This window comes from Nerophis ophidion, linkage group LG10 (assembly GCF_033978795.1).
Source record: "Nerophis ophidion isolate RoL-2023_Sa linkage group LG10, RoL_Noph_v1.0, whole genome shotgun sequence".
Classification (NCBI taxonomy): domain Eukaryota; kingdom Metazoa; phylum Chordata; class Actinopteri; order Syngnathiformes; family Syngnathidae; genus Nerophis; species Nerophis ophidion.
In genome coordinates this window covers 61,972,078-61,992,263 of record NC_084620.1, presented here as the reverse complement: position 1 = coordinate 61,992,263, position 20,186 = coordinate 61,972,078, and the positions used below count along the sequence as shown (strand labels likewise).

At 42.9% G+C, this 20,186-nt stretch overlaps 2 protein-coding genes across 8 annotated transcripts in view; one reads left to right on the top strand and one right to left on the bottom strand.

Moving 5' to 3' along the window:
• Positions 1-9,989, top strand: part of cpm (carboxypeptidase M) — a 21,833-nt gene extending 11,844 nt beyond the window's left edge. For both annotated transcript variants that reach the window (XM_061914372.1, XM_061914371.1), the window contains exons 4-11: positions 823-995; positions 5,314-5,413; positions 5,479-5,584; positions 5,655-5,825; positions 5,917-6,069; positions 6,141-6,289; positions 6,357-6,587; positions 6,709-9,989. In XM_061914372.1, the coding sequence (XP_061770356.1) occupies positions 823-995; positions 5,314-5,413; positions 5,479-5,584; positions 5,655-5,825; positions 5,917-6,069; positions 6,141-6,289; positions 6,357-6,581 (1,077 nt within the window). In that variant the 3' untranslated portion in view covers positions 6,582-6,587; positions 6,709-9,989. The remainder of the gene's footprint in view (positions 1-822; positions 996-5,313; positions 5,414-5,478; positions 5,585-5,654; positions 5,826-5,916; positions 6,070-6,140; positions 6,290-6,356; positions 6,588-6,708) is intronic.
• dclre1c (DNA cross-link repair 1C, PSO2 homolog (S. cerevisiae)) overlaps positions 336-20,186 on the bottom strand; it is a 20,856-nt gene continuing 1,005 nt past the window's right edge. Inside the window, exons 3-16 of one of the 6 annotated variants that reach the window (XM_061914364.1) lie at positions 17,151-17,235; positions 17,025-17,084; positions 16,907-16,962; positions 16,736-16,837; positions 16,599-16,671; positions 14,075-14,215; positions 13,894-13,995; positions 13,683-13,819; positions 9,763-9,817; positions 9,607-9,695; positions 8,030-8,124; positions 7,870-7,956; positions 7,181-7,806; positions 336-754 (exon numbers count right to left, since the gene is read on the bottom strand). In XM_061914364.1, the coding sequence (XP_061770348.1) occupies positions 7,205-7,806; positions 7,870-7,956; positions 8,030-8,124; positions 9,607-9,695; positions 9,763-9,817; positions 13,683-13,819; positions 13,894-13,995; positions 14,075-14,215; positions 16,599-16,671; positions 16,736-16,837; positions 16,907-16,962; positions 17,025-17,084; positions 17,151-17,235 (1,684 nt within the window). In that variant the 3' untranslated portion in view covers positions 336-754; positions 7,181-7,204. Of the gene's footprint in view, positions 755-1,110; positions 7,807-7,869; positions 7,957-8,029; positions 8,125-9,606; positions 9,696-9,762; positions 9,818-13,682; positions 13,820-13,893; positions 13,996-14,074; positions 14,216-16,598; positions 16,672-16,735; positions 16,838-16,906; positions 16,963-17,024; positions 17,085-17,150; positions 17,236-20,186 lie in introns of those variants that run through there. The other 5 variants (XM_061914369.1, XM_061914365.1, XM_061914363.1 and 2 more) reach the window with 5 other exon arrangements.

Genomic DNA, 20,186 nt, shown 5'->3' with positions numbered 1-20,186 from the left:
GGCTGAAAATGACAGAATCGAGAATCAATTCTCAATGAAATCGTGACCCCAAAGATTAAAATCGAATCGTCCGGTGCCCAAAAATTCCTGCCCTACCACACTGGCAGGTGACCTGAGCAAGATGGCGACCAAGGCTGACCTTTGTGTCCGCTGCAATGCTGCATGCGTGCAGTCAAAGGAGGCGTGCATCATCAGCTTGCAGTCAAAGGAGGCGTGCATCATTAGCTTGGCGCCGCCGCCATTAAACAACAGCCAGCAGATTGCTGATTGTTCCCTAATATTCCCACATGATGACAGGCAGCTTCCTGTTTGGCAAAGAACAGTCAACAAGTGTTTTATGGACCTCGCTTCTGTTGGGGCATGGCAACACAAACAACTTCCTGTGTGTAGTTTCGGCCTTTGTGTGTTGGTAAGCAATGTGATCATGTGATGACGCACACGTACATGAACACCACTCTGTGTGTGTGTTGGTAAGCGGTGTGATCATGTGATGACACACACGTACATGAACACCACTCTGTGTGTGTGTGTGTTGGTAAGCGGCGTGATCATGTGATGATGCACACGTACTCTTGTTGGATACCTTGGCAAGCAGCCAGATGGGCGTAGGGCGCTCTTGTCCCGACGTGCGTTGACTAGTATGCACCTTTCCCACCCGTCTCCTCTTCCTCCTGCTTTCATCACGCTGTCATCATTCATCCTTCCCATGACGTCACTTCCTGCCACACCTTCCTCCCTCGCTGTGCGTCAACAACTGTAAAGAAAAGATACTCTTCAGGAAAACTTTTGCAGGAAGTGTGAGTTTTGCCTTCTGTGGTGCAGGTCCTGGGCCGCGAGCTGCTTTTGCGTCTGGTGGACGAGGTGGTGCGTGGTTACCGTGGTAACGAGACCTGGTCAGTGCGGCTACTGGAGAGCGCCCGCATCCACATCCTGCCCACCATGAACCCTGACGGCTTTCAGGACTCTGACACACACTGTCAGAGGAGCCAGGGCAGGTACACACACACACACACACACACACAGTGCTGCCCTCTGCTGCTAACTGCTCGTTACTGCAGCTTTCACAGCACAACTCCAGACGTCAGAACAACTTATTACACACTAATGAAGTGTTTTCCAACCTCTTTGGAGCCAAGGCGCATTTATTTGCATTAAAAAAATGCGGAGACACACAACCAGCAGAAATCATAAAAAAAATGAAACTTAGTAGACAATAAAAAGTCGTCGTCACAATTGTTGGGTATGAATTTAAACCAAGGTGGCGACTTGTCCAGGGTGTACCCCGCCTTCCGCCCGAATACAGCTGAGATGGGCTCCAGCACCCCCCGCGACCCCAAAAGGGACAAGAGGTAGTAAATGGATGGATGGAATTTAAACCAAGGTGGCGACTTGTCCAGGGTATACCCCGCCTTCCGCGTGAATGCAGCTGAGAGGCTCCAGCACACTCCGCAACCCTAAAAGGGACAAGTGGTAGAAAATATATGGATGGAATTTAAACAAAGGTAGCAATTTGTCCAGGGTGTACACCGCCTTCCACCTGAATGCAGCCAAGATAGGCTCCAGCATCCCTCGCCACCCCAAAAGGGACAAGCGGTAGAAAATGGATGTCTGGAAATAAAACCAAGGTGGCGACTTGTCCAGGGTGTACACCGCCTTCCACCTGAATACAGCCAAGATAGGCTACAGCACCACCTGCGACCCCAAAAGGGACAAGCGGTAGGAAATGGATGGATGGAATTTAAAGCATAAGCAAGCATGCACGTCTACAGCTCTTGTCTCAAAGTAGGTGTACTGTCACCACCTGTCACATCACACCCTGAAGCATTTGCACTTTTTTGCTGTTTTCCCGTGTTTAGTGTTTTACTTCCTGTCTTGCGCTCCTATTTTGGTGGCGCTTCCTGTTTCATGTCTTCCTTTGAGCAATATTCCCCAGACCTGCTTTGTTTTAGCAATCAAGACTATTTAAGTTGTTGCTACCTTTTTTTGTGTGGACATTGTTGTCATGTCTTGTATGCTGTAAGTTCTTGCTCTCATCCAGCATCCTGTTTTTGTTTACTTTGTCGCCAGTTCAGTTTTAGTTTCATAACCATCCAAACCGTTTTAATTTTCCTGAGGGAACTTTCCTGAAGGAATCAATTAAGTACAATCTATCTATATATCTTTAAGCTTTAATGCCTTTTCTTAGGGGCACTCACATTTTTGTTTATTTTTGGTTTAAGCATTAGACTCCTTTTTACCTGCACACTGCCTCCAGCTGTCGCCTGCATATTGTGATCAGGACAAACCATTGTTTCACACGATGTGTTCCCTGCATTACAAAGCAATTAGCTACCAGCTGCCACCTACTGATATGGTGGACGCTCAACAACGCCACATTATTTGCAGATTATAATTACTGGTTTGCAAAAAATATTTTAAATCCAAATCGGTGAAACTGCATAATCTCCCACAGCACAAAAGTGTGCCACGGCACAGTGGTTGAAAAACACTGCACTAAGGGGCCTGATTTACTGAAAGTTTGTGTGTACATCAAAACATGTGCAAACATGATATCACGTGCAAAGCTCATCTATTGAAGTACAATCCATGTTGCGTCCGTCTTCAGTCATATGCAGAATATGCTGAGCGTTAAAGCGCCTCCACTGTTGCGAGGAGAAGATGCACATATCTTAAACAGCACGAGTCGGGTGATTCATCACACCCGTCGCCATTTCAGAAGCGCTGTTTTGCGTTTTATTTAGCACGTTGGAAAAAGACGAACGCTCGCGCTGCATGGCCAGAGAATCCTACGCCTTGCGTGTACGTTTCAACATATCAGGAACTACCAGGAAAAGCAAATATTACACAATTACAGCAATATCCTTTTATAATTGTATAGCTGATGGATGACGGAAATGGGAACTGCACTTTTAAAAAAAATATTGCCTATTGTTCACAATAATTATGAAAAACATGATGGATTTTTTTTTTAATGCATTCTGAATATTAAATGAATGCGATTAAAAGTCCACTTACAATGGAGCTTAAGGGAGCCGCTCTTTGTAAAGCCCTTAAAAAGATCCTCCATTTAGGTTTCATACACATGCTGTAAGTATGTATGTAATATAGCAAAAGGAACATTTATAATATTTAATATTTACGTATTTTGCTCATTTTAACCATAATCGGCGCATTCATTTCAAAATTACGTTGGCTTGTTTTTCAACATCACTGATTACTACTCACTGCATGCTTCCTGAGAGCCAACAAACTTAAAACATCACTTACTGTACAAGGTCTGCTGTCATTGGGATGCTGACTGCTTGGATGGTCAAATATTCTCATTTAGATGGAGAATGACTCATAATCCTCTCGAACAAAACACGGGTGGGACCAAGCGTCTTTTCGCGTAGTTCTCACCATTTCCGGATCTAAATTAGCTGTCAAAGTATACCAACTTGTCGAAATACTTTTGAAAATCCTTCTACTATCCAGATGAGAGGCATGATTTTATGATCTCGAATAAGGTTTGACAAACAAGGAAGAGAGGAAGCAGCTTATCAGTCAAAGCTTGTGATCACGGCCACGCTATAAATAGTTTGTCTGCGTTAGTGCGTATAATAAAAATGTTATCATTAATACTTGGTTAATATTAAGGTCACAAAATGCAAATGGAGTATTTTTGTTGCACATTTTTGGGATATTTTTTTTAATTGGCTCTGCTTTAAGCGGACTATTATTTATGTTTATTTACAATTTAGAATGTTTTATAAGAAATTTCTGTCATGTCTTTCATAATGATTGTGAAGTACAGGCAAAATTCCAAAAAAAAGTTCCCCTTTAAGGGTCTGATTATAAACGATCTCCACCGTTTTGATGTTTGTTTTTTCACATAAAACATTTACTGCATTACGAACCTATATCCATAAAACCTTCTGAACGTAAGCATTTTTTTGCATCTTGAGTAGCCGATAAGTGCTTTAAAATGTAACAACGGAAATTATCGGTATTTGTTTCAAAAAGTAAAATGTATGACTTTTTAAAACGCCGCAGTGTACACGGACGTAGGGAGAAGTACAGAGCGCCAATAAACCTTAAAGGCTCTGCCCTTGCGGGCCAGCCCAATCCCATAATATCTATGGATTTTTACACACACTCGTGAATGCAAGCATTCTTGGTCAACAGCCATACAGGTCACACTGAGGGTGGCCGTATAAACAACTTTAACACTGTTACAAATATGCGCCACACTGTGAACCCACACCAAACAAGAATGACAAACACATTTCGGGTGAACATTTGCACCGTAACACAACAGAACAGATACCCTTTGCGGCACTAACTCTTCCGGGACGCTACAACATACACCCCTGCTCCCCGCCACCCCCAACCTCCTCATGCTCTCTCAGGGAGAGCATGTCCCAAATTCCAAGCTGCTGTTTTGAGGCATGTTAAAAAAAATTAATGCACTTTGTGACTTCAATAATAAATATGGCAGTGCCATGTTGGCATTTTTATCCATAAAATTGAACTTTTTTTTTTCTTTTAAATGGTCCTCAGTAGTCACATACAAATTTGTGTGAATTACGCAAAATTATTTAAGTTTGGTCCCCATGAACCATATTAACTCTCCAGACTGTTCCGGACAGAACTTGAAGGTAGGAACATATTCAATAATAAATTAATCCTACACAGCAGAAATGACAGGAACCAAAACAAAAGAAAGCGTGCCGTTCACACAATAAGCTAAGACAAACAATGTAATATACATGAAAAGCACACTAAACTATGGCATGAAACAAATAGCATTAACTATGGAATCATATTAAATAAGCAAGACTTACTGTGGCAAGAAAAGAGCAATGACGCCAGGATGACTGACAGGCTTGAATAATAGTCTCTTAATTAGAGCAGGTGTGTGTCCGAACACCAGCGGCAGGAGAAAGTAATGAGTCGCCATGGTAACTAAACAAACAAGGCAGCGCAAACAGGAACTAAAAGAGTCCAAAACTAACAAAAAATAACAAATACATAACCCAGACCACAGATCATGACATTAAGTCTTTTTTCCCAGGGTCCCCAGTAAGTATGACCAGCACATGACTTCATCAATGCAGAGATTTAAAGACGTGTTTGAGCTAACTGGCCAGTGGACATTTTACACCACTTTTTTTTATGCCTCCACAACCTGGAGAAAGGCTGGTCCTCACAAGTCATGATCAAAAACTTGCTCCCCATTCCAAATGATAACCTGTGCGTGCGTGCGTGTGCGAACTTCATGGTAAAAACAAGTTAGGCTTGTTGGGCTGATTCGATGAAGTGATTCTTGGCCAGGTTCAACCGTAACGGCGTCGACTTGAACAGGAACTTCCCGGACGCCTTTGCCGTCCTGCAGGAGGGTCAGCCGGCAGACGTGGAGAGGAGAGAGGCTGAGGTGAGTGATGATAATGATGATGACATCACTCTAAGCTCGCCGGCCTGACGCGCATGTCCTTGCAGGTGCAGGCCGTGATAGGCTGGTTGAAGACGGAGACCTTTGTCCTCTCGGCGAACCTTCACGGTGGCGCTCTGGTGGCAAACTACCCATACGACAACAGCAATGGCGGTAAACACACAGCGGTCGCTGTCACGTGACCGCCGTGGCAGAGCTTGTGATGTATCCACACTGCGTCCAGGCAAAGAGCTGGTGGGTCGGGCCAGCCTCACGCCGGACAACGACGTGTTCGTCCACCTGGCCAAGGTCTACTCCCACAACCACGCCTCCATGCATCAGGGAGGGGGCTGTGACGACGATGTGTCGTTTGCCGACGGCATCACCAACGGCTACCGGTGGTACCCCCTGTCAGGTCGGCGCACCACCATGATGCTTCACATTGGCATGAAAGCCCCCTGTGCTGTGTGAAGTAGCCCCGCCCCTTGATGTTGTCCATTTGCCAGGTGGGATGCAGGACTACAACTACGTGTGGGCTCAGTGTCTGGAGCTGACTTTGGAAGTGTCCTGCTGCAAGTTCCCTCCAGCCAAACAACTTCCTGCTCTGTGGTTAGACAACAGGAAGAGTCTGCTGGCCTTCATCCAGCAGGTGCACCTGGGTCAGTAGCCGAGCTCACCTACTGCACGCTTCAATGTCCTGCTGAGCGAGCGCTGTAAAATCTGCATTCAGGGGTCAAAGGGCGTGTGTTTGATGCCTCTGGAGTGCCGGTGCAGAATGCTGTGGTGGAGGTCCAAGGTCGCCGCAACATGTGTCCCTTTAGGACGGACAAACATGGAGAGTACTACCGACTGCTGCTGCCTGGAACCTACACCTTCACGGTAACACTGCCCTCCAGTGGTGGACGTGCAAACAACCTTTTCAACTCTGACCTCCTGTCTTTGTCAGGTGACGTACCCAGGTCACCGTGTGTTGACGGAGACCTTTTACGTGCCATACGGTCCGGACCACAACTCGGCCCTCCAACACGACTTCCTGCTGCGTCGCATCGCCATGACGACCATCAACCCGTCACCCCGAGTGGAGGCGGCGGGGACCAGCAATAAACCCACCCAGACAATGACGGTTATGGGACTCGGGCTGATGCTCACGCTCAAGTCATTCTTCAGCTAAAGCCAGGTCAGAGGTCAAGATGACATGAATGCACAAACATGTTGGAGAGAGAGAGATCCTCCCAAGAACACGTCAGCGGCACTTTTTTCCTTAATCCATCCATTTTTCAACTGTTTGTCCCTTTCAGGGTCACAGGGGGTGCTGGAGCCTATCTCAGCTGCATTCAGGCAGAAGGCAGGGTACACCCTGGACAAGTCGCCACCTCATGGCAGGGCCAACACAGAGAGACAAACATTCACACTCACATTCACACACTAGGGACCATTTAGTGTTGCCAATCAGGTGCATGTCTTTGGAGGTGGGAGGGGCCTATCCCCAGGTGCATGTCTTTGGAGGTGGGAGGGGCCTATCTCCAGGTGCATGTCTTTGGAGGTGGGAGGGGCCTATCTCCAGGTGCATGTCTTTGGAAGTGGAAGTGGGAGGAAGCCGGAGTAACCGGAGTGAACCCACGCAGTCACGGGGAGAACATGCAAACTCCACACAGAAAGATCCCGAGCCCGGGATTGAACTCACGACCTTCGTATTGTGAGGCACATGCACTAACCCCTGTACCGTTTTTTCCTTTATTTCCAGACAAATCATTATTTTGTAATTACTACCTCAAGCAGAGCTGTGACTTCCTGTCACGTAGAACACTGACTTCCTGTCTGCAGCAGCACTTCCTCTCCCGATGCCAACTTCCTGTAGAGTTGAGACAGTTCGTCAGGGGTTGGCCTCTTGGACTCTGGGGTGCAGGGAATGTCAAAGTCCGACGACGCCTGAGACTCGGGTAACTCTTCCGGGGAGCCGCTGGCGTTCTGTGAATGGATGAAGGTGCGAGGAGGATCTGAGTCCTGGTTCTGTGAGGAATGGTTGGACAAGGAGGCGGACAGAGCCAGACTGAAGTTGTCATCCGGGCTCTCCTCCTGTTCGCTGAACACTTCAGGTGTCTGTGAGTCTGTCCTCCTGGAGGGGGAGGAGCCTGGGACGGAGCAGGGCTCTGATTGGCTGTTGAGGCTGTTCTGGCTGTCCGGTAGGGTCTCCACGGTAAAGAAGTCCTCCCACCTGGGGGGCTCACCTGAGCTACGTTCCGCCCGGGTGTTGACTTCCTCGTCGCTCGCCTCGTCCTCGTCTTCGTCATTGGACTCGGTACAGTCCATGTAGTTGTTTGTGCTGGGTGGCAAGAGTGTCGCATGCACTAAGTCCTCCTCAGAGGCAGGGGGTGCTGTGTTGTGCGGGCTGGGAGCTGTCAAACCAAAACCAGTAATTAGCATGTTTGTGCTGACAAGAAGCTTAAACGCAGACGCACCGTCTTCAACGTGGTGGCTCAGCGCTAGCTTCTTCCTCACTGGCGCCGTGTCCATCCCGTCAAAGAGCTCATCATCGCTGTCGGAATCTGATTGGACAAGAGCGAGTGTCAGGGAGCACAATTAGTAACGGGCCACAAGACAAGTCGCGATTAGTCTTACCACAAGGCGTTCTCATGGCTACGCTGCGCTTGAGCGCCCCTAGTGGTTTGTACGTGAACGCTTCCTCTGGCTGCTTCCTGCACATCTGCTGGAGCCTGTTGGAAGTAGGACACTTTAGACCAGACCTGGGAACATAAACGCCCGGGGACCACATGTGGCACGTCAAGCTTTTCAATCTGGCCCGCCGGACATTCCCAAATATTTTTTTTAGATTTTTAAGATGGAAACTAGCTGCCATTATGATGTGCAGTGATGTTTTCTAATAACTGTAAGTCTTGAACTATACAAAGTATTTCAATGTTTGAAATCTGCACTTTTGCATGATATACTAGTTACTATGGTCATCTAATTAGTTAGTATGGTCATCTCATTAGTTACTATGGACATCTAATTAGTTAGTATGGTAATCTCATTAGTTACTATGATAATGTAAGTCACAGCAGCTCATGCGAGGCACCAAGCAGTGTGGGTGGGCAGCATTTCCACAGAGTGTTTCCAGAGTGGCCAGCCTGAAATGCGGGTGTCAGGGACAGATGCGGAAGGATACTTGCCAACCTTAAGACCTCCGAATTCGGGAGATGGGGGCGGCGGGGTTGTTTTGTGGTAGCGGGGGTGTATATTGTAGCGTCAAGGAAGAGTTAGTGCTGCAACAGGTTCTGGGTATTTGTTCTGTTGTGTTTATGTTGTGTTCTCCCGAAATGTGTTGGTCATTCTTGTTTGGTGTGGGTTCACAGTGTGGCGCATATTTGTAACAGTTTTAAAGTTGTTTATAAAGCCACCCTCAGTGTGACCTGTATGGCTGTTGATCAAGTATGCATTACATGCACTTATGTGTGTCTAAAAGCTGCATATACTATTTGACCCGGCCGGCCTGCTGTTTGTATGGAGGAAAAGTAGACATGAAGACAGGTTGTAAAGGACGCTAAAGGCAGTGCTTTTAAGGCACGCCCACAATATTGTTGTCCAGGTGGAAATCGGGAGAAGTTTGGGAGAATGGTTGCCCTGGGAGATTTTCGGGAGGGGCACTGAAATTCGGGAGTTTCCTGGGAAAATCGTGAAGGCTGGCAAGTATGCACGGAAGTAGATTTTTACCACAAAGTTCTAAAGCTTAGTGATGTATCAGATTGTAGGTGGGGTTTTTTACCCTTTGCGTTCATATTTTGCTGTGTTTGTTGCCTTTTTGTTGCATTTCGCCTGATTGTAAAACATGTCGATCGAGAGGGGGCGTGATGTCATATGTTGTCAATATTCAGTGTTTTATTGTTCATAGTTAATATTGTAAATCCCACATTTTTTATTTTCATGTACATTCTGGGTGTCTCATTTAGTAAAAAAAATTTAAATTCCATTCGGGTTTTTTTATAGCGGTCTGTCATAACGTTCTAGCATTCAATCAGACTTTATTGTGAGGTTTTGTATTAGTGTTCCTAAAAACAGATATACTGGCCCCAGACACACTTTTCCTTTAAATTTGGCCCCCAAGTCAAAATAATTGCCCGGCCCTGCTTTACGTCTTCGGCGTGTCAAAGAGCACACATGTAGCATGTCGGCTGGCTTGGTTCATTACAGCCACTTACATCTGCGTGACTTGGTTGACCGTGTGTCCCAGCGGGATGACGTTGGGATAGACGTGGACAGGCTGGAGGTGGGACAGGAAGTCTTTAATCTGAAAAATAGAACAGAGTGACTGGCGTTGTGTGATTTTCTGTGATTAAAGAAGGAAGTAAACAGACCTCACAATAGGACGAGTGGAAGCTGAAACAGGCTCGGAAGGACGTGCTTCCTGATCTGGAAGGAAGAAGAAGATGATGATAATCTATACATGTACAACAGTGGCTCAGTTTTTTTCACCAACATTCTTCAACTTTGTCCTTTTTATTAGTTTACTGTCTCTGTCATCGTCGGTCAACTCGGGAGCGATCATGTTTTTGCTGGGTTGGAAATAAAAATAGTGACATCATCACAATGTACCCTATTTTTCGGACCACAGAGCGCACCGTATTATAAGGCGCACTGCCGATGAGCGGGTCTAGTCAGGTCTTTTTTCATACAAAAGGCGCATTAAAATGGGTAATTTTTTTCTAAATTTAAAAGACTTCCTTGTGGATGTGATGGTGGTTCTTTGGTTAAAATGTTGCATAGATGATGTTTTACACATCTTCAAGTCGCTTTCTGACAGTCGCTTCAGGATGCTCCACTTTGTGGCCGCTCTTATTTACGTGGCTCACTTTTGACAGTGTCCTCTCCCCGTCATCTTTGTTGTTGCGGTGTAGCGTGCAAGGACAGGAGTGGAAGAAGTTTCAAAAGATTTTAATGACATTCAGACTTTACTTTAATCAATAACGGAGCAGCATCTCTTCAGCCGTGGCTCACTAGTGCAACAACAACGCCCGAAATGTGTCCCATGAAAAACCTTCCGACCGGAACTCTCTAATAACTAAAGTTCCCTGGGTGAAAAATGTACACTCACTACACCGGTATGTTTAAGCGCTTTAATGGCGAGTTTACTGACAGATATAAGTAAGAACTTTACACTTTAGTGTAGTAGAAATGGCAACAGCGGAGGATGAATGTCCCATAACAAGAAAATAGAGGAAAAAGAAGTTTATCGATTATGGTGCCGGTACGGACTACAAAGGCGGACTTATGCAGATCCCAAATACACATCAGCAGGTACCAGAAGGTAAGAAAAGTTGCTTAGCATAATATTGTGAAACAAAATGCCAGATAATGTCTTACCTTATGCACACACCATAATATTACTTGTATGTTGAAGCACAGTACAATCCATCAAGGAGTGTGGCTTCATACCTTACCAAAGTCCTACTAAAACATTTTGATAAATTTTTGAGCACCGTGTGTGGTGTGATCTATATTTTTAATGGAACATAAAAAAATGGCGTTTTTTTTTTACTTGAGTCATATTGCAGTCTACACATATCTCTTATGTGTGACTGCAATCTACTGGTCACACTTATCATTTCACCATGTACCAAATAAAATAGCTTCGAGGTCGGTAAGCACTACCAAAATGTTTCCGTACATTAGGCACACCGGGTTATAAGGAGCGTGCGTTAAGTTTTGTGAAAATGAAAGGATTTTAAGTGCTCCTTATAGTCTGAAAAGTATGGTTATACATTTGCCACATCTTCATGCAGCACTGTACATGCATTATAAAAATCTAGAAGCCAGCGCTTGAAAGTCTTTCTTCCACTTAACGCCAAACAAACCTAAAAGGAAGACGATGCGAACGCACGCAAAAAAGACGAAGGAAGTAGAACGACTTCTGCGAGTCACATTACATTAATATCAGAATGTCGACCGCGAGTAGAGGTGAGTAGAGTAGCCAGAAATTGTACTCAGGTAAGAGTATTGTTACTTCAGAGATTTATTACTCAAGTAAAAGTAAGGAGTAGTCACCCAAATATTTACTGGAGTAAAAGTAAAAAGTATGTTGTGAAAAAACTACTCAAGTACTGAGTAACTGATGAGTAACCTGTTCCTTTAATGATGACGGCAACAAGTAATGCACAAAAACATAAAAATAGCAATGAACAAATTCAGAGCCAGGAATATCTCTTAAGCAACTAAAACAATAATAGATATCAAATAATATATATTTGGTTTTACACTGTATTGAAAAATAATTTGAAAATGAATTTTACCTTTGCAACCTCATGATACTATTGGCTAAGTTTTATATTCATAAATGTAAGTTTCTCAATACCCGACCTGTTTTTTGTGCCTTTAAAAAATATGTAGAACTCTACATTAAAACACTCTACCTCTAACAGAAAGCTGTGAAAACGATGATGCTGTTTTCCAAATTTAAATTATTTACTGAGATTGAGTGAGCCTATGGCTTTGCACTTTGTTGATTTTATATATATTTTTTTTTTGCATTCTATTTTAGTTAATTTTAATTTACAACCCCAGGGCGCTGTTTTGTACGTTTTTTATACTGTTTTGTACTGTTTTTGTGCCTACTTATATTATTTTCAACTGTTTGTAAATGATGAAATTCATTAATAAAGGTTTAAAAAAAAAAAAGGGTGCAGTTAATCATGTGAGCGCCTGGCTCTGTTTGATTGGTGAAACAGAGTCAAACGTCACCAGTGACTGCATTTGATTGGTGAAACGCAGGCATGTGATAGATCCTACTTTGAAGGTCTGACAAAACCAAACAATCAAAGCGTGCATTAACAGATCGATAAAAATTAGTAGCGAGCTGAATGTAGATAAATGGAGCGGAGTAAAAGTAGCGTTTCTTTATAAATATACTCAGGTAAAAGTATGTTGCATTAAAACTATTAAAAGTACAATTTATCCCAAAAGTTACTCAAGTAGATGTAACTGAGTAAATGTAGCGCGTTACTACCCACCTCTGACCGCGAGTCTCCTGTTGTTCAGGTCACATGACTTCATGTCATCGTTTTCAAAAAGTCGTGTTTACATGACAAGGATATTTTCCTACTCTGGACCAGCCTTAAAAAAATGTTGCTTTCAGAACATCCAGAACATTGTTGCCCTGTGTGGACGTGACTTCAGTCTCTGTACTTTCTTTCATTGAGTATGACTCCTAAAGAATCCGTCATGGGACCAAATAAAGTTGTGAATGTCAACACTTTGATAAAGAAAGTGAGAACCATTATTAAATCTAAGAGGGAACCCACAGTTAAGTACAAAGGTGACGTCCGCGTGGCTCTCTCCTCCCCTGCTTTCTGCTCGTCGTCTTTGCAAACAAGTGTTAAATAAAGTTAAGTGATGTTAAATGTTAATTGTAGGGTTGTCCCGATTCCAATATTTTGGTACCAAAATGTATTTCGATACTTTTCTAAATAAAGGGAACCACAAAAAATGGCTTTGTTGTATGGTACTTTTCAGAGGCGGTATAGTACCCAATATGATTCATTAGTATCGCGGTACTATACTGGTACCGGTATACCATACAACCCTAGTTCATTGTTACATTACATAATTGATATGTATTTCACATTGTTTTCTGCATGGAAAACAATTTTTTCTCCATAAAATGTGTTTCACGACTTTTGTTTTCAAATTTTGGGGTTTTGTTAGAATAATTATGTGTAAGTTATCACTCAACTCTTATGCTTTAAAGTTGTTGCTATACTTATTAGCTATTGTGCTCAAGTTGTACTTTTCTATCCGTGCAAGGACAAAACTTGTTATCAGTCACGGTATATGAGGGGTTGCATTGCCGCAGATATTTTGTTTGTCTTAGCCCACTAACAGCCAAGGACCTCAACAAAGCAGAGACAAGGCAACCACAAGGCCCCCAGCAAATTCCGTCACGTATTGTGCGTACTGGAAGCTGCTGTGCATGAAATGTGTGGCCACTCCTTTGAGAGGCAGCCTCAAAGGTGTAACCAGGGACCTCCCAAATAAATAGAGGAGCACGTGGGCTGGACTTTAGAGCATAGGTTGTTTCTGTAACTAGAGTACAGCCCACAACGTCTCTCCTCATTGAGCTAAATTGAACTCTGTCTCTGCATGATCCCTTGCTTCTTGTCTGTTTAATAGATGTCATCAGTGTTTGAAACTGACAGTTTGGAACAAATTATTTGGTTTTCATGCGATTCAGTCTTTTTTTGACTTTTGGTACTGTACATGGAAACAAGACTGTGTGCGTTACTTGACAATGACGTTGGTCTTCTTAATCCTCTCTCCAAACCACATGGTGGAAGGTTTGATGCTCATCATACGAAGACATGTCCCGTCTGAAGCTGTGCAGCCGCACGGTATTCGGTTGCCGTGGAGATACACCTCATTCTGCACGAGCACACATGACACATCCATTAAGACACTGAGGAGACGCAAGCCGAATGGGCTGAGGGGGTCGCCACCTTAGGGGGTCGACAGGCATGAATCTGCGTCCTGCGGTCCGTGGTCACGTAACTCAGGATCTCCGGCATCCTCCGGAACATCAGCAGGTTGTTGACGTGCACCTGAGGGGGGGTGGTGTGGCACAGAGCTGACAAGGCGTAGCACGCACGTGCACATGTTGACATACGTGTGTGTGCTTACCTGCGTGTTGAACTCTTCTCCTAACTTGGTGAACAAGTACTCGTAGCCGTAGGCCGCCTTGCAGTTGAACCACACCATGTGGTAGCAGCTCTGAGCGATCCAGTCGCCCACCAGGCGCACGATGGCGTTCACACACTCCTCCTGCCCTCACACAGGAAGAAAAAAACAAATGGCGTTCCTGGACGTCAATCATTTGGTTAAAAACTTCTCTATAAAGTTTCCATAGGCTATAACAATGTGCTGTACTTTGCATTTTTATAAAGATGAGGTGAGTTTTAGTCAACCCCAAAGACATTTTTGAATAATTTACAGTCCCACTTAGTTCTCCAATCCATTGCTGACGAAACAATATTTTCCATCAAACAGTCGCCAAATCCACTCTGACCTCAGTTGTACTTTTCAAGCAGAGCGCCAATATGAAAAGTAAAATTTGAGGAAGCGTCATCGTATTAAAAAAAAAGAATCGCTATACATGAGAAATGGTAAAACATGACAATGGTGTTGTGTTTCAGATCAGGCTACAAACTTTGGTGAAGTATACCAAAGGGGGATTTAGTTTTCTACATTTAGAAGACTTTCACACGCTTTTATTACAATTCGTATATATTATTGTAACGCCTTGCTTTCTGGTTTTCCTAAAAAGGTTATTGCACCTTTACAATTACTCCAAAATTCAGCGGCACGTGTCCTGACGAGGACCGGAAGGCAGGCTCACATTAAACCAGTTTTAAAATCTCTGCATTGCTTACCCGTGTGTTTCAGGATCAATTTTAAGGTTCTTCTTATGCTTTATAAATGTTTCTTTATGGTATTGGGCCTTCCTATCTTTCAGATTTGCTTTTACTTTATGAGCCTTCCCAGGCCCTGAGATCCTCCGGCACTCATCTAATTATTTCAAAAGTCAGGACACAAAGTCACGGGGTGGCATGTTTCCACTATTGTGGCCCCGGCTATGGAACAGCTTGCCGGAGGACCTCAGGACTGCAGAGAACGTTCATGTTTTTAAGAGCAGGCCTAAGACCAATCTTTTCGATTTGGCTTTTACCTGATATTATTTTATTGCATTCATTTGTATTTTACTTTTTATCCAATTAGTTATGCAAGATTTTATTTAGGTCTATTTATTTACTGTATATATATATATTTTTTCTTCTCTTAATCTTCATATGTCTTACTTGTATTTATTCTTTATGTCTACACATGGTTCTTACTATTTTACAAGTTTTATTTGTATTTTCCAAGGTTCCTCAGATGAGCCATCTGCTTCAGGGGTTATCGGTCTTGCTTGTGGGGGAACTTTTGTGTCAGCGCCCTGGTGGCCTCTGTACTCAGCCTTTCAATGATTTGTCCATATAGTTGCATACTGTATGTTGTGTGAGTGTGTTTGTTATCTGTATCTGTGCGTACGTATATGATAACGGGGAATATGGGTCACAGTGGTATTGTTTTCACTTTGTAAAGCACTTTTGTGCTGCATTTCTTTTATGTATTAAAAGTGCTTTATAAATAAAGTTTGATTGGTTGATTGATTGTTGTTTACATAACAAGAAATGTTGGTTGTTTGGTCAAAATGTTGCATATATGTTTTATAGACCGTTTTCAACCGCTTGCTCACTGTCTCTAGGATGCCCTGTTCTGTGGGCGGTCTTAATTACGCGCCCACTGCCTCTTCTCCCCACCATCTGTTGTAGTTTTTACAGCTTACATACGGAGTCTACTGACAGATATATGTTTGAAGTATACTCTACTTTGTATATTAGAAATGGCAACATGGGAGGATGGATGTGCATGTACGAGCCAGCCTGCCCCACAACAAGACGGTAGAGAAAAAGAAGGAACTTTGTGACTACGGCGTCAGACTAGAATGGTGGACTCGCCAAAAATCTTTGGGTGAATATCTACCATATCACGTCACACTTCGGAAAAACGTCACACGTTGGTCAAATTTCCAACGGCTCATTTGGAAGAAGTATGAAAAAAGGCAAAATTGTTTTCTAAATATCTCCGCTATGTCATGGTTTTATTTCACATTTTCAGGACTAATGCAGATCCCACATACAAAAAAACAGGTAGCAATAGGTAAGAAAATTTGGTTTTGCAGAATAGCTCTCCTGTAAGGTCAAAGAAGCACTAAAGGAAGGTCTGAAAAAAGATTGTTTGTGTAGACAAATGAAGAAGAGCTTGCTGGTGACATGTTAGTGAGGCTCCAATGTGCCAAAAGGAGAGTGACTGATTGACAATTGATGAAGTGTAAGGGGTTCACCTAGTGACCTAACCAGAGAGGTGATCCAATACAAAAAGTGAAAAGCAGTACAGTAATGAACAATGTGTTAATTTTAGTGTCATTTCTTCATAACATTTAGTGATTTTTTTAAATTAAACATAACTTTGTTGTTGGGATGCAAGAGATCTATTTTACTTTGATTCATTTAATTGGGAAAAAATACATTTGTGTCTCAGAATGAATCAAGTTTGTGAATTGAGTTTTATTTTTAATTTCTTTTGACAGTCCTTGTGAACATACCCGAGAAGGAATCTGGTAGAAACGAGGGTCACAGAAGGTGGAGTCCACATAAACACTCTGAATGTCCTTCACTCTGTGCAGCAGACATGAGTCCCATGAGCTGTGAACACGTGAGAAGGAGGAGACCTGTGACCCACCTGCTTCCTGAGTGCAGGTGTTCCATCCTTGACACGTCTCCAACTGCCAACCGGAAGTCTCCTGTGTACAACACGTTCCCTCTGCAACCTTCAAACAGGAACCTACATACACGTTTGCATCATCCTCTGGTAAGGACCATCTCGATCATCAGCTGAACGTTTCAGACTTACATGACTGAGCCCGGACAGTGACCAGCAGGAAGCAGCGTGACCACAATTTCTTCGCTCTGCAAACACACATTTATTCTTCATCTCACACATCACAACCAGCTAAAGAGTCAGATGTCACCTCTCCTGACACCTCATCCACCGGAGAAATCTGAGTTGGGCTTTCCAGTTCTAAGGGAACCTAAAAGTGAGAAACACACATTCATAATCACCACATTTGGGGAAAAACGTGTGAATTACAACTCACAATGAAGTCCTCCCAAAAATGGTACTTGGGACTGCTCAGCAGGAGCTCTTTGGTCACAAACGAGCAGTAAAGTCTGACTTTGCGGCTGCAAAACACAAATATGGCTTCAATATAGGGCTGGGCGATATGGCATTTTTTTAATATCTTGATCATTTTTAGGCCATATCGCAAGACACGACATATATCTCAATATTTTGCTTTAGCCTTGAATGAACACTTGATGCATATAATCACAGCAGTATGATGATTCTATGTGTCTACATTAAAACATTTTTGTTCATACTGCATTAATATATGCTACTTTTGAACTCTCATGCAGAGAGGGAAATCTAAGTCAATTGACCAACACTGTATTTATTAAACAGTTATTAAGCAGTGGCACAAACATTCAAGTCATTTCCAAAACAGAAAGTACAAGATTGTCAGAGACATTTTAAAACAAGCTATTGGTGCACTTTTGTGCATGATGTCACTAAGATGACATATCAAAACAACACTAGATTAAAGCTCACGTTTTGTACCGAGCGCCACTACAAAAGTTAAAAACAGAGTGCACTTTTGTGCATGATGTCACACAAGATATTTCAATAACTGTCAAATAAAAATGAGCGGCATAATAGGAAATTAAATGGCTATGTGGTAGTTTACTGTGGACATTATCTCCTTATGTTGTTGACTTTTTTTTTCATACGGTGTTGATCTGGAAATGGTTGCCTCGGCATTTTGTTGGTGTGGCACCGAACGGAGATGTTGACATGCAGAGTTTCAAGCACTCATTATTCTCTAGCAAAGTGGTTTTCAACCTTTTTTCAGTGTGAACATTTGTTTTACTTCAAGTACCCCCTAATCAGAGCAAAGCATTTTTGGTTGAAAAAAAGAGATAAAGAAGTCAAATACAGCACTATGTCATTAGTTTCTGATTTATCAAATTGTATATAAGTGCAAAATATTGCTCATTTGTAGTGGTCTTTCTTCAACTATTTGGAAAAAAAGATATAAAAATAACTAAAAACTTGTTGAAAAATAAACAAGTGATTCAATTATAAATGCAGATTTCTCCACATAGAAGTAATCATCAACTTAAAGTGCCCTCTTTGGGGATTGTAATAGAGATCCATCTGGATTCATCAACTTACTTCTAAACATTTCTTCCCAAAAAATATATATATTTAACATCAATAATCATGGAACATGTCCACAAAAAATCTAGCTGTCAACACTGAATATTGCATTGTGGCATTTCTTTTCACACTTTATGAACTTACATTCATATTTTGTTGAAGTTTTATTCAATAAATATATTTATAAAGGACATTTGAATTGTTGCTATTTTTAGAATATTTTCCAAAAATCTCACGTACCCCTTGGCATACCATCAAGTACCCCCAGGGGTACGTGTGCCCCCATTTGAGAACCACTGGTCTAGCAGGTGACTTTTCAAATGATGCTACATATTAGCAGTAATGCTACTTTTTGTAGCAACACTTTTGCCCCACACTTGACAAATTACGGTTGTCTGCTCGACATCTTCCCACTTGAAGCCAAACCACCGCCAGACGATGGACCCCCTGCTGTTTTTCTTGGGAATTAATTCCTCCTTCATTTCTTACCAGATTGGCACCTTCTTTCTCTCGTATTACCATTCGCAACACAGCTAATGTTACCCATCCTGCTATCTCTCTGCTCCTCGAGGGTGTATACATATGTGACGTATGACGTGAGCGTATGTGAGGTATGTAATTGATTGATTGATTGATTAATTGAAACATTTATTAGTGGATTGCACAGTTCAGTACATATTCCGTACAATTGACCACTAAATGGTAACACCCCAATAAGTTTTTCAACTTGTTTAAGTCGGGGTCCACGTTAATCCATTCATGGTACCAAATATACTATCAGCATAATACAGTCATCACACAAGTTAATCATCAGGGTATATACATTGAATTATTTACATTATTTACAATCCTGGGCGTGGGATGTGGAGGGGGTTGGTAGAGTGGCCGTGTCAGCAACTTGAGGGTTGCAGGTTCAATTCCCGCTTATGCCAACCTAGTCACTGCCGTTGTGTCCTTGGGCAAGACACTTTACCCACCTGCTCCCAGTGCCACCCACACTGGTTTGAATGTAATTTAGATATTGGGTTTCACTATGTAAAGCGCTTTGAGTCACTAGAGAAAAAGCTCTATATAAATATAATTCACTTCACATCTGAGAAATGGACATTGAAACAGCGTAGGTCTGACTTGGTAGGTTCTGTACAGCGAGCAGAGAACATAGTGAGCTCAGAAAGCATAAGAACAAGTATATACATTTTATTATTTACATTTGATTAATTACTAAAAATTCATTAAATTAATCTAAAATAATTAATTAATTGGGTTTCACGGTGGAAGAGGGGTTAGTGCATCTGCCTCACAATACGAAGGTCCTGCAGTCCTGGGTTCAATCCCAGGCTCTGGATCTTTCTGTGTGGAGTTTGCATGTTCTCCCCGTGAATGCGTGGGTTCCCTCCGGGTACTCTGGCTTCCTCTCACCTCCAAAGACATGCACCTGGGGATAGGCCCCTCCCACCTCCAAAGACATGCACCTGGGGATAAGTTGATTGGCAACACTAAATTGGCCCTAGTGAATGTGAGTGTAAATGTTGTCTGTCTATCTGTGTTGGCCCTGCGATGAGGTGGCGACTTGTCCAGGGTGTAGGCCGCCTTCTGCCCTATTGTAGCTGAGATAGGCGCCAGCACCCCCTGCGACCCCAAAAGGGAATAAGCGGTAGATAATGGATGGGATGGATAATTAATTAATTGAATTTAATCAATTAAAAATAAGATAGTCTTTCTGACGATCATCATTTTCCAAACTGATGTAAAAACGTCCACTGCAGAGGACACTGCTTTTCAGAAAGTAAAAGTTGAAACCCACTAAAGTGAATAATAGTGTTATACAAAGACATGCACCTGGGGATAGGTTGATTGGCAAAACTAAATGGTCCCTAGTGTGTGAATGTGAGTGTGAATGTTGTCTGTCTGTGTT